The following is a 16,596-nucleotide window of genomic DNA, read 5'->3' as shown; positions in this document are numbered from 1 at the left end:
AGACCTGTAGTTAAATAGTGAAAAGTACACAGAGAGCTGAGCAAACAAAAAAACAAGACAGCTATCAATCAGAGAAAAAACACAAAATCTTAAGAGGAAAGGAAGAGTAATGATAGTTTAACTTGGTTAGTCATAAAAAGTATTTACCAGGTCATAATAATTAACTACTAAAACCGGATCTAACCAAAGTAACAAAGTAACAGCCTTGGGAAGATGGCAGGCTAGAAGGATGCCTGTAAGGGTGAGAATGTGATCATGAAAAGAGATGGAAAGTTCATTTCCATGGCAGGACATCAACAACAGATCTGAGAAATTGAGAGGCAGCAAGAATATTATATTATTTAGAATATGAGAATAAATATCAAAAAGAGTTGAAAGTGATTGTTTCTGAAGAGAAAAAAAAATGAGGGAGGAGACAAGAAACTATCTTGGATAATACGCTTTCTAGAACTGTGACAAAAATAATAAGTAAAAAAAATAAAAAGCAAAAGAAGAAATCACCTCAAATTTTATTCATGAGGGATTGTCTTTATAACTCTCTTGTTCCAGAAACATTCTTAAAGGAATGAGTATCTTAGGAGGCTGCAGCCTGCTCCCAACACCCTCACCTCCTCACTGAGACATGATTCATGGCCAGTCAAGATCAAAAGAGGTTGCTCAGAGAAAAGACAAGGCTGTCTTTGCCATCTGTCTAACTGCTCCTTATGGCTATTAGATGAAAATCATCTGCTGACCTTCAATTTCGAAATCTTGTTCATAAATCTTTCACCAGCCAGGATGAGACCTTCTCTATATAAGATGGTATTCTAGATTTCAACCATTGATTATCGCTGTCCAATTTGACAGGAAGTGTCTTCCTGGAACAGTTTGAAGACTTTGATCCAAAAGTGGTATCTTTGAGGGGTTACTGTATTTTGCAGCTCTATGTTGAGTTACAACTAAAAGTTCAGACTGGAATACTATGCTTGGAATTCATTTAAATAATTAAGCAAACATGAATCCATCAGACTCAGCAAAAGCCATGCCTATAATTTTGTACCAGAGGTTATAATGAGGCAGTTTTGAGATATTTAATCATAGCTATGTTTTGTTGAGTCTTTACTATATGCCAGGCAGTGTAGTAAACACTTTAATATGTCATCTCATTTAATCCTCAAAACATCTCCTTTAATAGACACTATTATTAGCTCCATTATATGGATGATAAAATCTATAGCTAGGGAGATTTAGGAACCTTGCCCAATTTCTTCACATAGAAATGTACAGACAAAAATCAAAAACAGAATTGGGTTCAGAAACTACTCTTTTTAATTTCCTTATCTTCCCTAAAGAAAGATAGCTAGAAAAACAAAATATGCCATTGAAAGAGTAGATGGTAAGGTTTAAGTCAAACATATTTCTTACATGAGTCTTCATATATTAAGGGTAGGAGAGTTTGAAGAGTCTGATATAACATAGTTGCAAAATACACGTATATTAGTACTTGTGTCATTTGTGCCCTGTAATCATAATTCTGAGACTTGATAATAATTTATAGACCTTCAAGGTATGGTTTTTGAACCTGACACATTTCAAAATGATTCTCTGGACCTTTCTCCTAAATACCAATTTGTAATTTGCAATGCAAAAATTTCAGGGGATTGAAAGCCAAAAGTGACCAGAAGTGAAATTCACTGTTCCATTAAGCAAGGGAAGTGTCTTAGCATCAGAGACTGGCAAAAGTCATAGAGTAAAATACTGGATCACAGTATTTTCTCTGGCCATGGCAGTATGTTTATAGGTATGCCTTGCTTTGTAAAGTGGATGTTTTCTTGAAAAGCAAGGGAATAACTGAAGCTCTGCAAGTAGAATTATACTCTAAAAGCCGTGGGAATCTAATTTTTAAAGATAATTATATTAATTAATGTTTTAAATGTACATTATCATCATCTACATTATGTAATTTGTAACAGGCCTCCACAATTTCCCCTAATCTTTCATGATTCATCATTCACTGTATCGTGTCCCCAAACCTACCTGCTTCATGAGGGTGGGGACTTTGTCTTCTCACTACTATATTCAGTACAGTGGAACAGTATCCTGGAACGGTATCCAGCATAACAAATATTTGCTAGATGAATGAATTAACCAACCACTTAATGTTTTCCAAGTTGTAACATGTTTGCCAATTAATCTATACCTTTGATTATACTATTCCATCAGCCTGGAATAGTTTTACAATATGTCAGTTCCATTCCTTCTGAAAGACCAAACTCAAATGCCAACTCCCTTCTCTGTGTTCCCATGGATTATATTTCTGTATCTGGTATAATAGCAAAGGGTATAAACCTTGTCATAATCATTGGTCTCTGTCCTGTAACACCTAGCCAGAGCAATCCACACAGAAGATGTGATATTAAGAGTAAATTTAAATTTTAATCTAAATTTTCACATGCATCACCAGCAGTCATCTCTTCCCAGACTCCTGCTTGTGTCTACCTTCAAAAGTTTGTCTATGAGGTCTTCATGAGGTCAGAAAAGGTATTTTTTCCATTTTTAATCCCAATGGCAACCAATGTGCGTGATACAGAGAAATGGATAAATGGACACTTCCAAACGTACATTATTTGTATACATGTATTATTTATTTACATTATTAATAACAACTTTGTATTAACTAACTAACTGGTGTGGTTGTACTGGAGTGATTTTTTAGACATAATCGTACTTACTCTTTTAAGCTATATGTTTTCCTCATGACAATGCTACCCATGATCTCTTATTCTGACATTCCTCAAATATCAGCAAAATACACATTTATTTCTATACTCAATAACAAGGTACAAGAGAAGTTTAGGTTGTCTACACAAGCTGAGGAAACTGGACCGCATTTTAGGTCAGACAATGAGGACAAATTAGTAAAATTCTGATCAAGCAGATCAATGGATTAACCAATCAGTGTCACTACTCTTTAATTTTTGTAGCATGATATAAACACTATGTCTTGAAAACTATGGTTTGGAACAATATACCATTGTTGCATGGCATTCTGGTGGCTCCAACCAAAGAAAAATGAGTAAATTGGAGTTAGGCAGGATAAAGAAGAAAACCACTGAGGGCAGCAAGGTTAGCAGTCTAAAGAAGAGTGAGGAGGAATGGAACCAATTATAGATCCATTACACCTCATGTCAAAGGAGGAGGAGGAGAATGATGGGAAAGGAAGGAATGTGTCATTAAGAGTAAGAAAGGTAGCAGCTTCCAGCATCAAGTAGGAATCCTGTCATGTATCAGGAATGTTCATGCGGTATTAAGGACACCAATAGCTGCATCAGGTTCTATGGAACAAAGCTAAGGTAATAATTAGGAGTTTGAGAAAAGAATCCAGCCCCATTCAGGAAAAGAGGAAGGTGTAAGCCTAAGGATCAAATAATAACCTCAACAGCAACAGCTGTTATTATTGACTACTGATTTTAGACGTGGTTCTTTATATATATTTTCTTTCCTTGCCCCATCAATTTTGAAACGGCCATCGTACAGATGAGGAGGCAAAGACACAGAGACAAATCCTGCTCAAGCCATAGGGATTAACAAGTTGCTAGTTGTTATGTCTGATTTCAAGTCTTTTTTTTTTTTTTAATGTTTATTTATTTTTGAGAGAGAGACAGAGACAGAGACAGAGCACAAGCAGGGACGAGGCAGAGAGAGAGAGGGGCACACAGAATCTGAAGCAGGCTCCAGGCTCTGAGCTGTCAGCACAGAGCCCGACACGGGGCTTGAACCCACGAACCATGAGATCATGACCTGAGCTGAAGTCAGACACTCATCCAACTGAGCCACCCAGGAACCCCTGACTTCAAGCCTTATAATCTTTCTACCATACCACTGAGCTTCCCAGATATGCAGGACAGCTATTGGAGGTGAGATAAAAATAAAAAATGGTAATTGTAACCCCATGGTTAGTTAAGCCATTGGGTTTAGAAGTCAACAGAAGGCATACAAGAACAAAGGACTCTTTCTCATACCCACCTGATATCAGGCAGGAACTTCCAGTGATGCCCCAAGTCTACTCTCCCTGGCCCGAAGCTTGGGGGAGACTGAGCCTACAGAGATCAGGCATCCTAAAACTTAATAAAATGTACACATTTAACATATGTGTGCAAAGATGGGCTAGTTTTCAATAACAAAGATAAGTCTAGACTCACCAGACTAGAGCAAAATATGCCTTCAACTTTCATTAGGGGTTAAACTCACAGATGATAAAGCCAGTCTGCCACTTACTAGCTGTTTAATCTGGGAAAGTTACTTACAGTCTCTATCCCTGGTTTTTTTACTTCCTAAAATAGGAACAACAATAGTGCCTGAATCACTGGATTGTTATCAGGATTAAATGAGTCAATATACGTAAAACACAGTGCAAAAGCTACATTAACATTATTTCAAAAGGCAATTATCTCTTCAAATGTCCTTTCAATGTCTCACATGAATAAAGCATAAAACCATGAAGCATGGATTTGCTTGAGTTCAGTTTGAGTAGATTTGTTTAAAAGATTATCACTGAACCCAATACCCAGTGTACCTATGCTTTATTAACAACAACAACAACAACAACAACAACAACAAGAAACTTAAATATTGGTGAAAATTTTGAAAATGGGGAAAAATCCATTCATAATTCAATTAGCATTACCCAAATATTGCCACTTTTTGCAAATTACAATCTACTCTTTGTCCATGGACATACAAATTCTACATTAATGAAATCAGTACATATAACCACATCACTGTTTTTTATAAGGATCATCATATCACAAGTATTTCTGATTGTAACTCATGTTCATAAACATGTTAATGGCTGTCAAATTTCCACCTCATCACTGTATTTCATTCTTGGTGCGTTCAAGAAATTCAGCTTATTAACCACGAAACTCTTAGACTTTGGATAACTTTCATCTGGAAGTGAAAATGTATCTTCTATCTGAAATGATCTGTAGCTAATCAAATATCAGAAGAGATAGTTATCGGTTTTTTAATTGTTTGAAGACTGAAGGACTGAGCGCAATTATTTTTTAATAATATATTACTGCTGATTGAGGGCTATAAGAAAATCAAATCTCCTTCTATTACGTCAGTAAAACACTCAGCACTTGGGTTTCTTGGCATTATTCTGTTTGTCTTTCCTTTTTTTAGGGGTGAGGTGCTGGTTAGGGTGGGAGAAAGGAGAAAACCGTATCTACCAAATCAACTTCACATATGACTGATTTATAAGTAAACTAATCTTAATTGTAAAGAAGACCCGTGTGAGGATAAAAAAAAAAAAGCATAACATACAATCTGTTGAGAAAATGTCACTCAGATAGCCAAAGAAATAGGAGACCAAGGCACCAACCATAAATCCTTAAACAGAATTTATCCACTGTGGTACCTATATAAATACCTCACAAATGCTGGTTCTGACAATCCCAGAGATGAAATGAATCTTGCCTCTAATCCACCCTTGTTTCACAGATGAAGAAACAAAGACAGCGCAACTCTAAATTAACAGTTGGGGCAGGAAGCAGGATTCAATCCAAATCTTCAGATTCCCCAGCCAGGGTCTTTGCCACAAGGCTCCCGCAGCCCCCACTCAGTTCCGACATACCTGGGCCTATATGTGGTCATAATCATGCAATCTACAAATGCCAGCCAAGTAGCAATTGACCTCCTCATCTTAGTCCTTTCTCACTTGGAACCAAATAAATTGCTCAACTCAGCAATAGACCTAGCAATGTCAGTCACACAACTCACAGTATTAAAAATCTAGCTCAGATCTATAGTGTGTCTTTAAAAATTAATGTGGTAGTAATGACCACCCCATTGTATTTTCCGTAGACGTCAAAGTAGCTGAAAAAGCAGTTTCTCTGTAATAAGAAAATAGAAAACAATAGGCAAATCAAGTTAAAAAAAAAAAAAAAAAAAAGACTTAGGACCCTGAGCTCCAGAGAGGAGACAGAAGAGATTATTCCCCAGTTCCTCCATTGAATACAGAGACTAGAACCTGAAGGGAGGTTTTCTAGCATCTAGTCCAATATTAGTTTTGTTGTGTGTTTTTTAATTAAAGTACTTTATTTATTTGTTTATTTATTTATTTATTGTTTCAAGATTGTTAACATACTATAATATTAGTTTCAGGTGTAAAATACAGTGATTCATCACTTATATACAACACCCAGTGCTCATCACAAGTGCCCTCCTGAATCCCCCTCACCTATTTAACCCATTTTCTCACCTCCCTCCATCAATCCGCAGTTTGTTAAGAGTTTGTTTCATGGTTTTAGTTTTATTTCATCAGAACATGCAGCATGTTTTCTGTGCCTCAGTGGATCACATCAGTTTGCAATCCCTTTAGTGTGCATGCCCCAGTTTGAAAAACTCAGCCTTAGAGAATCCAAACACATACTAGGTAATCAATAAGTACTGCTTATTAAATAAATCAACCAACTGCCTTGTTTTAAAATTGCTTTAGTTGTCTCCCTTGCCTCAGAATTATTGAGGGTTTTGCTCTATTTGCATCATCACTTTGCTTTTTTATGCTGATGCCAATGCAAAGTCCGCAGGTAAAAAGTACCTATGTCATCTCCTTTTAAACCATTTGTAGACTTGCAAATGAAGCATGATTTGCATGGCAACCTTTCTCTTGACATGTAGCAAATACTTCTCCTTTAAATCCCAGAAGAGAAAAAGAAGCAAATCAAATTCAATTTTAAATAGTACTAGAAATGTTAAAAATATTTTGAAATGAAAGAAGTGCCTTAGGAGAAAACTGCTCCAATAATTTAATTTTAAACTTTCTAGATGTTAACAATTAGAATGATTATGTCATTTTTTTAAAGCCAGAAACATATCTAGGTTTCTGGTTTCCAAAAAGTTGAAAAAGAATGTCCCAATTTGCCCTGTGTTGAGGTTTGCTCCACCTGTTTTTTTTTTTTTTTTTAATTTTTTTTTTAACGTTTATTTATTTTTGAGACAGAGAGAGACAGAGCATGAACGGGGGAGGGTCAGAGAGAGAGGGAGACACAGAATCCGAAACAGGCTCCAGGCTCTGAGCTGTCAGCACAGAGCCCGACGCGGGGCCTGAACTCACGGACCGCGAGATCATGACCTGAGCCGAAGTCGGACGCTTAACCGACTGAGCCACCCAGGCGCCCCTGCTCCACCTGTTTGAATATTATCGGTATTTAAGGGTTCAAGAAAAACCATTTCACATTATTGGCAGATTGGCATTGCTGCTTCCTCCTACCTTCTGGTAAAGGGAATCTGATACATTTAGTTATCTTCTGAATGGCCTGTAAAAGCTTCTGAGTTTGTTTTTTTGCAGTCCGGTCCCATTGGGCTGCTTCTCAGGCTAATGGCAATCCACAATGAGGAGAACAACAAAAACCCCAACTACAAAATAACAACTTCCTTCTTTTGCATAGTTTAAAGTCCACTTTCGATTATCTGCACTCTCTGAATCACTGGTGATGGAGTTTGTCTCAGTTAAGAAGCCAGTCTATGATGTGTACAAAAGGGGAAAAGAACAAGGGTCTGTGGAGGAGCAACAGGTGTCCTTTGGGACTTCTTCCAAGGTACCATCAATTGTATCACAGGAGCGAAATACCATGGCCTCCTCTGGGGTGGGAATCCCACATTCCCAAAGACAAGGAGACAGAGATTGTTTGAAAAAGTAACTGGAGAGAAGAGCAAACTAAAATTAGAACTATAGACATAGATCCTGGGAAAAAAATCCACCATGTTCTGAGTGCAAGGATGCTAATGCAGAGATGAAGATATTGGGGGAAACGATGTGTCTTCTTAGCCTCAGACACCCACAGTCTATTGACCTGTCTATTTTCTATCCCAAGCCTATAGTACAGGAATTAGGTCTCTTGTCTATGTGTCACACTCTCTTAACACTTAAGATAATAATAGTCAAGATCCAGGCAGTAGGAGTCCTGTAGTGTTCCTGATGAGTGACTCAGGTACATGTTATCTTTTCATATTAATTCCCTCCCATGGCTTATCTATTGGTTCCTAATTGAGAATGCACACCCTAACCATCGGAGGTGCTTCTTAAATATCCCAGTGCTGTGTACCATGCATACCCAATGATTTTGATGTGCACCCCTGATGGAGAATGCTATTAGTCATCAGATTTTACACTGTCTGTATTTTAAACCATTCAAGGTGTAATACTTGACCCAATCTATCCCCATCCCCAAACCCACACGATGTTATTATATAACTGCCTCACAACTAAGTCCTAGCAAAACAAATACAAATTCAGGTGTTCAAGGAGTTACTATAGAAATATAGACTAAGCACAGAAGAAATCCCTTTTAGTAAATTAAGGCCTTTGCAGAAATCAACGGGGAAGATTTGTTGAGTATCCATGCGACACATTTGCTTCTAAAACTACAAAGGTAGCAAAGGACCAATTCCTTCCCTCCAGGATCTCACATTCTAGGGAAAAGACAAACACATCTAATAATAACAAAAGACTAAGTGTGATTCTACAGAACTCTGCATGCTTTACTGGTATGCGTTTAATTTCATAATCATGATATTATAGTGCGGGGTTTGGGGTGGGTACAGTAATTCTTATTTCACAGAGAAACAAAGATGAGTTGCCTAAGTCACTTAGTCTTTCTGAGCCTCTGTTTTTGCAATCTATAAAATGAAGTTAAAATGCCTAATCACAGGGTTTGAAGGGAGATGATATGTCTTAAAAGCCCCTGGAAAGAATACAAAGTGTCTCATGAATGTTATTTGCGGCAGTTAAAATGTGACAAGTCAGAAAATCCAATTTACCACTACTGGTCCATGTAATGGGTATAAGACAGCATACCTAATAGGGTCAGTACTTCAGAAGCTTAAAGGCATAGAGACAGAGGTAAGGGGTGGCACTGCTTGCTGCCACCTCTGGACTCATTCCTGATGCTAACACACCTCACAATAAGCACCTAAATCAGACAGTAGGTTACTGGCAAGGTAGCTGGTCAGCCAGACCGCTTTTAGAATAGATACTTAGCTTGAGTTCAGATGTTTTCCCCACACAATAATTTTGTTTAGATAAACCAAAAGGGGAACAAAAGGTAGGAACTGCTGCTGTGGAATGTCAAGTGTCCCTATAGAGGCCATTAATCACTGTAAGACTTTATACTCTAGCCTCTGGGCAACCACCAGCACTGAAAAATGAATAAGGAAAAGACATACGATGTTGGAAATAAACAGCTCCTGAGTCTGTTCATGTGTCTTCAGAACAGAAGGAAGCTCCTAGAGGGCAAGTCAATGCACTATTTATATCCCCATACCCTGCATTTAACAATGCTCTTGGAACAATGCAGCAACTAAGTAAACCTTTTGAATTCAATGAAATGAACTCCCTTTACAATGTAAGAATCATGAGACTCAGAAGAGAGAGAAAATGATTTGCCCAAGGTTACTTATTAGAGCTGGGGTAGCAAAAAGGATCTCCTGCCCAATGCCTCTTCTATTGTTATGTTTTTTACTGCATTATATTTTACCTATCCCACCACAATGGCCTCAGAGTTTGGGATTTTTTTTTAAAGCATGAAATAGCTTTTCTTAAAATCACTTCCCAGATCTGCTCAACTAGTTACTACAGATACATTTCCCTTCTCTCCTACAAAGTGAGTCACTCTGGTTTCAGAGAAACAACTGTTCTGTGCCTTAAATATATTGGTTCATGCCCCTGGTTCGACTCTAATGGTTGATGTGAAACCCAGAGGAGAGTTGAAACTTCACTGGGAATACATGTGCAGTTCTCTACAGAGAAAGCAGGTCAGGTCACTGCCTTCTATGTTCTGGAATCAAACTGATGTTTCTGGTACCCAAACATCTTTCACCTCTCTTGATTTACTATCTACTGAATGCATGAACGTGGCATGGCAAACTAAGTCAGGCCATTCAGGCCAACATATGTAACCAGAACTCCGCTATGGTAAACAAAAATGTTTTAGCTGAAGCAGGCAGCTGGGTAGCTGCAGGAGTGTAAGAAGTTCAGATGATGCCTGCAGGAAGGTTAATCTATTAGTGGAGTCATGAGAAGGAGATCTTTAAGACTGGGGACTGCATCTTAGTTTTCTTTTAGTCTCAGAAGCAGGCACATTGAGAATATAGCAGGTATTCAGTAAATACTTGTTTAAATAAAGAACACAAAGATTGCAATGCTGATTGTAGGAAATGCATTATGTGGGAGACAAACAATACTTAGGTCACATAAAGTATGCCAACAAAATACCAAGTAGATGGCAGGGAGGTCAGGGAAGATTTTGTGGAGCAAGGGGCACATCAAATAAATCTCAAAGGAGTAAAACAGGGCCATAGGCCCATGGGAAGAGGTTAAGGCAATATTCACTCTAAGACATACCTTGATTTAAGCAGTCTAATATCACACTACCCTGAGTTAATGCCAGGATATTGTCAGAAGCTCAGAATGGACCTACAGAATAAGTGTTCAAAGATAATCGGGAGTTGAAAGTTAAATGGCTTGAGGAAGAGCAGAGAGGGTATTTAAAAGTGAATCCATTTTCTGATCTAACCATAAAACAAGCAATGTCTTTTCCATCTCATTCCCATTCTTTCCAAAAGCAACCAAAGACCTATAACATGACCACATATCCAGGAGCTTCCGTACTGATTAGAGGATATCACATCCTCTATACGGAGGTGGCAGTCTTAGATACAATCAGTTCCCGAAGACCTAGACCTGTGCTTCTCCCACTTTAATGTGCATGCAAATGACCAGCAGATTTTACTGAAATGCATGTTGATTCAGTAAGTCTAGGGTAGGGCCTGGCGTTCTGAATTTCTAAAAAGTTCCCAGATGATGCTAATGCTGCTTGTCTATTGGCCACACCTTGAATAGCAAAGACCTAGACCAGTGGTTAATTCTGGCTAGCTATTAGCATCACCGGGGAGCTTTTCAAAAATACCTACACCCAGGTTCCACTCCGGAACCAATTAAATCAGAATGCCTAGAGGTGTGCCCTAAGCATCTTTATGCTTTAAATGCTCCACAGGTGTTTCTAATATGCCAGCCTGAGGTTTAGAACCTAGCTAGACAAAGAAAAGATGTGGTGCAGGCAGAAAAAGGCAAAAAGAAGATGAGAGAGAGGGACAGAGAACCTCTTGCGTCACTCTAAATCAAGGCTTCTCAAACTTTAATGGGCATGTACATTACCTGGGGATGTTGTTAAAAATCAGATTCTGGTCCAGTAAGCCTAGAATAAAAATCCAGATTCTGTACTTCTAAAAAGCTAGTCTTCAAGTCACATTTTGATTATCAAGAATCTAAATTAGTGGTGCCCAAACATTGCTGCACCTGGCATCTTTAAAAAATAGCTGTGCCTCTCTTACACCTCAACATTCTAATGTCAGTGGTAGGGATTTGGCCAGGCATGAGGATGTTTAAAAAGCATGCCAGATGATTCTAATGTGTAGCAAAGTTTGTGAACCACTGTGAACTGTAAATTCTGTCAAAGCTGGTCAGACTGTGAACCAACCCAAATCTTTGAGGCAATATTAATTATCATGGTGCATAAAAATCACTGAAATTAGATCATGATTGGTTGCTAGGTCAATTGATTTATTTTCCTCTCCTCCTTACCCTGGATGATAGGAAGTGATGCAAAGTAATAAGGAAGCAAAAAAAATTTATCCTATTTGTAACCTGATGTTCTGCTAGAGACTCTGGACAAGTGTTCTAAGAAAGGTTTTCAAATGCTGGAGGTAATGTGAAGGTTGTCAAATGCTGGCAACAAGATTCAAGATTAATCGGGCCATTAGATTTTTTTTCTGAAATGAAGAACTCTTGAACCCTCAACTGAATCATGCAGTAACACTCTTTGAATCTACGTTAAAAGAGTTTCCAATAGAAAAGAAAATTATATGTACTTACATTTGGGAATGTCTTCCTAGAATTAGATTTAAATCTGCGGGGGAAGGAAGTTTGTGCATGAGAGCATAAAGTATGAAAGATGCATCAATTAGAATGAGATATGGATATACTTCTCTCAATATACTTTTTTTTCTTCTATAATAAAAATTTCAAGTTAGCTACCATTTTTCCTGTGCCATTTGCCTCAACTTAGAAAGTGAGGCTAATGTGTAAGTAATTAGCCATTCTTAATATGATCACTACCTGGTTAATTCGGTTTTTTACAGGAAGTCTAAGAACTAAATGCAAAAGGACTTTCACTGTGTCTTGTGCCTGAAGCAATTTGGTACCACTGCAAAACGACCACAATAAAGGCAAAATTCTTCATTGCCTTTGGGTCAATGCTGTGAATCATGCCTGTATCACTGCTATCTGGATTGGCATACAACTTCTGGCCTGATTCTTCTCAGATACATTTCTGAGATTCTTTCTCCATTCCAAATTCCCAAGATTGGCAGTACTTAATGGCTAGAACGCTACTGTTATCAACCTGAGATATAAACCACCTGGCACTTTGAGTGACATGTACCATATTTTATGGGCAAAGAAGGGAAGTAAAAAACAATCACTAAGAGATACATCCTCTATATATGATGGATCAAAAATTAGTGTATAAATTGGAAGCAAAAGTGTTACTCAGAACCCTTGCCAAATAAAGTTTAATAACCAAATAGCAGGTGTCATCTAAGTGCAAAAAAAAAAAAAAAAAAAAAAAAACTGCTTTAGAGTAAAATGATACTCTCTGTTGTTAACTTATGTTCCAGAAATAATCAACTAGAATATTACAGATCTCTATGAGTTAAAACTGGCTTCTCATTTAAAAACGGATTACACAAGAGTTAATAAATATATGCCTCATCTATGTAAGAGACATGGACTCTCTCATGTAGGTACATCATTATTGAACATAGAAATGCCCATCAACAAATCCTAAAGATAATCTGTCTAATTTGAAAATCGCCAACTAGTGTAAATCCATGTTAATTCAGTTCTTTTCATACTGTAAATGCTCTCCTAGGTTCAAATACTGAACTCTTCTAATTAAATACTTAAAATACTTTACTGAACATATACCTGCTATTGTTCGACACTCTGTTTTTACTAGTCAGCTCAGAAATAGGTAACCCCCCACCATTCCCTGATCTGAGCACATTGCCACGATGACTGACATTCCTGGTTTAAAAATAAAACCTTGTTTCAAATATAGCTTCTCGAGTTCTGGGTAATGAATATAGTTTCATAAAAGTTGACATCATTTCTTCTGATTTCACCAGAATTAAATACATCCAATATTCCTACTGGGTATCTGACCACATCACTCAAGGTTCTTGCAACCTGGTGGGTGTTTGAAGGGGGAGGAGGAGGAGGAGGAAGAGGAGGAGAAAGAGGAGGAGGAGGAGGGGGAGGAGGAGGAGGAGGAGGAAGAAACCTGCATAGATGGAGTTAAACCCAAAGGATAATCAGCCTTACAATTGTAATAGTCATTTTGTTTGTTAAATATGGCATCACAAGTTGATTTTTATAGTTCATTTACCAGTTCGTATGTGTATAGTATGCAGATTTGCTTATGAGGAGAATATTAATATATACATGTCCAGAACTAGTAAATGCATCACGCTTGGGAGCCAAGCAGTACTCTGATACACTGTTCTCCTTAGAGGTCAGTTCTAACGCACACTGTTTCAAATAGACCCAATTTCTCTGCTGATATATATTCAAAATGCAGTAGGATGTGGTCATACACGCCCAGAAATACCATCTTTATGGGGTGGGGGTGAAGAAATCCAAACATTTTTTTAATAGCAATGCATTACTGTATATCAGATACAAACATGCCTGTCAGCAATCCTAAAGCAAATGAAATATATTATTTGAGCCCATCCACTCTACAGAAAAGAAACTGCTTTACCAACACATCTCTCCTCCCCCATCATCTAAAGACTCTCCCCCCACCCACCCAAAAAGAAAAAAAAAAAAAAAACTCATCACACTTCACTACGCAACTGATGGAGTATTAAACACTGTCTTCCAAGCTGTGGGAGTTAAAAAGAAGTCGCCTTCCTGCCACACTCCCCTGGTGCTGCAACGGACATAGCATCTCCTCCTATCGACCTAGTATGATGCTCGCTCCCCAAGCACTGCAGTCCCCTCGCTGAGGACTGCCCTGGCCACACGCACATCCAGCGGGAAGTCCCCCGATGGGGACAACCACATACCTTTGCTCTCCATTTCGGTCCCTTTCGAGTGCTGGAAGTTCAATGGAAGTTGGCCGGAAGATGTGGGCCCGCTTCAGATTCCCAAATCTGGGAAGCCAATCTGATGATTTCGCCTGTACTTCCTTCCTTCCCCTCAGGCTTCCTGAAAGATGGGATTTCTTAAACCTTGAAGCTGCAATCAGGCACCAAAGGACACTTAGCAGCAGCAGATTGCCTCTACAGGGGATGGGTTGCGACGCGTATCTGGTATTGAAATGCATGCATGGTGCCCGCTGAGATTTTTTTGTTTTCTTTTTTTTTTTTTTACCTGGGTCTGGAAGCTGCCAGCAGGAGCTGTCCTCCGAGCGTGGTGCTGCAGGTGTAGTGACAGATCATCCCACTTTGCTCTCTGGATGTACAGCAGATTTGCATGGGCGCTGGCACGCATGCGCAGGGCGTCCCCCCTCCCCTTTTCGCCGCCTCCCGCTCCCCCGCCCCCCTTCGCCGCTCTCCCCAATACGGTCCTCAGTTATCCTAGCTGAGGAGCTGTAGCATTCGGTCACTGGGAAGCGCTGCTAAAAATAAACGCCGGACCGGATTTTCCTTTGCTAACTAGAAAATGGATTGGATTGGGATTGTGCATCAGTTTCGTACGATTTTCCAGGATGGATTACGGAAGCCTTAGAGGAGGCTAGGGTCTCTGAGCTAGGCATGGCTTTATTCAGAAGCAGAAGGGAGAGAAGAGGAGATTCATGAATCCTATTTAGTGGTCACAGTTTGAAGTTCTCTTCCTACTTGCTGCAGTAACTTTCCAGATGTATGCTTCCCCTTCCTCTACCCACTTCCCCTGACTTTATATTTCTCTTTGCATTCTCCTATTTGTTTTTGTTTTGTTTGGGGATGAGATGGGTGTCATCATGGAGGTACTAAAGGTTAATATTCTCCCGCTTCTCTGCTACTCAGACTCGGAGTTTGCTTCCTTCCCTAAGATCTCTTTGGCCTTGACCTCAAAACTGTTCCATCAACAGGCTCCAACACTTCTAAAGTTTTCCCAACAAAGCCACTGAGGACTTTGTGAGGTGTTCTTTTTAGCTTCTTTTCAACAATCTACCAAGCAGCAAAGTCCCCAGAGGTGGGGTGTTACCTTATTAATAATACACACTTTAACACTGTACCCATAATCATTTTTATAAAAGTGCAGAGGAAGAGTGTTTATCTTATATGAGGTTCTAAGGAAGGGTTGCAAAGCCACAATCCCTTGAAGCACTACTTTGCTAACAGAATATTTGTTAAAGCCCACACTACAGTTAATCTGCAAAATGTTTAATAGGAAAAAAAGTAGGTACTTATTATCTTTTTTTTTCCAATAGTCCAAATTCTCCTAAGAGAATATACTCTCCTTAAGTGTAAGTCTTATTTTCAGGCATAAAAAGGATCCTAGAACACTCTGTTATCTGGAGTGGTTAAAGAGAGAGATGTGCAGATTAATCACACACTTCAGATTACACAAAGATCCCTCCACAGTAGACTTCTAATCCCAATTATCAAACCATTGAAATGCAGTAAAATAGATTCCCAACAAGAAACCTGAGGCAGACTATAATTCAGTCTCCTGGTGATTCAGAAAGCATACTGGGATTTTCCAATGCCTTAGGGCCATGATTACAAATATTAATCATGAGGGTTCCGCCAAACATGGACATATAGTAGCAGAGGACTCCTGCTGAACTGCTATGGCTCAGCAAAGCCTGCCTCCATTCAGCACTGGGGAATTAAAACACTCCAGTATGGGTTGCAGAGGCCACAACCTAGCATCTACTAGTGTTTAGGCTCTCCCATTGCATGCCCAAGCAAATATTTGGAAAAATCACAAATCTCGGGGTTTCTTTAAAATTTGACAGGTTTAGGAAGTAGAATTAAGGGTGAGAGTAGAGTTGTTCCTTAGGAACAATCACCTATTTCATTGGGATAAATAATTTCCGGTCCTAACACTGCACCCATTACATATTCTTCCCCTCTCAAAAGTTTCAGGAAAGAAGACACCATTAGAATGATCTATATACACCCTTAATATTTACCATTTTGCAAATGGAGAGGCAGGAAGAGTACTTGACTTGATAAGAGTCACATAGTTGAGCAGACCCAAGCTCAGAACCCAATGGTCTAGGATGATTTTTTATATAGCCACCTTCTCATTATCTACAGTGAATGGCAATAGGGAGAACCTCTGACTTCGTGAATTTTCATTATTTTTATTCAGTTTTTTCAAGCCCAGATGCTTTATTAAGTGGGAAATAAATTTAGTGTAAAGTCAAAAATCAAAATTAAAAATGAAAAATTCAAGACCTTTGTATTATCTGAATCCAAACTACCTTTCAAGTCTTCTCCAAACTTAACTTGCAGACAATATTTGCCATTATTGTAAGCAAACCTCAAGATTTTCCC

The 16,596-nt window shown here is 38.7% G+C and overlaps 1 protein-coding gene across 1 annotated transcript in view; it reads right to left on the bottom strand.

Annotated features, from left to right (window-relative positions):
* FGF12 (fibroblast growth factor 12) overlaps positions 1-14,612 on the bottom strand; it is a 563,179-nt gene extending 548,567 nt beyond the window's left edge. The window contains exons 1-2 of the mRNA XM_078453132.2: positions 14,480-14,612; positions 14,173-14,314 (exon numbers count right to left, since the gene is read on the bottom strand). Coding sequence (XP_078309258.1) covers positions 14,173-14,185 — 13 coding nt within the window. The 5' untranslated portion in view covers positions 14,186-14,314; positions 14,480-14,612. The remainder of the gene's footprint in view (positions 1-14,172; positions 14,315-14,479) is intronic.
* Between the last annotated feature and the right edge of the window lie 1,984 nt (positions 14,613-16,596).

This window comes from Panthera onca, chromosome C2 (genome assembly GCF_046562875.1).
Source record: "Panthera onca isolate mPanOnc1 chromosome C2, mPanOnc1 haplotype 2, whole genome shotgun sequence".
Lineage (NCBI taxonomy): Eukaryota > Metazoa > Chordata > Mammalia > Carnivora > Felidae > Panthera > Panthera onca.
Note: the sequence above shows the minus strand (reverse complement) of the source record. Positions and strands in the feature narration are given on the sequence as shown.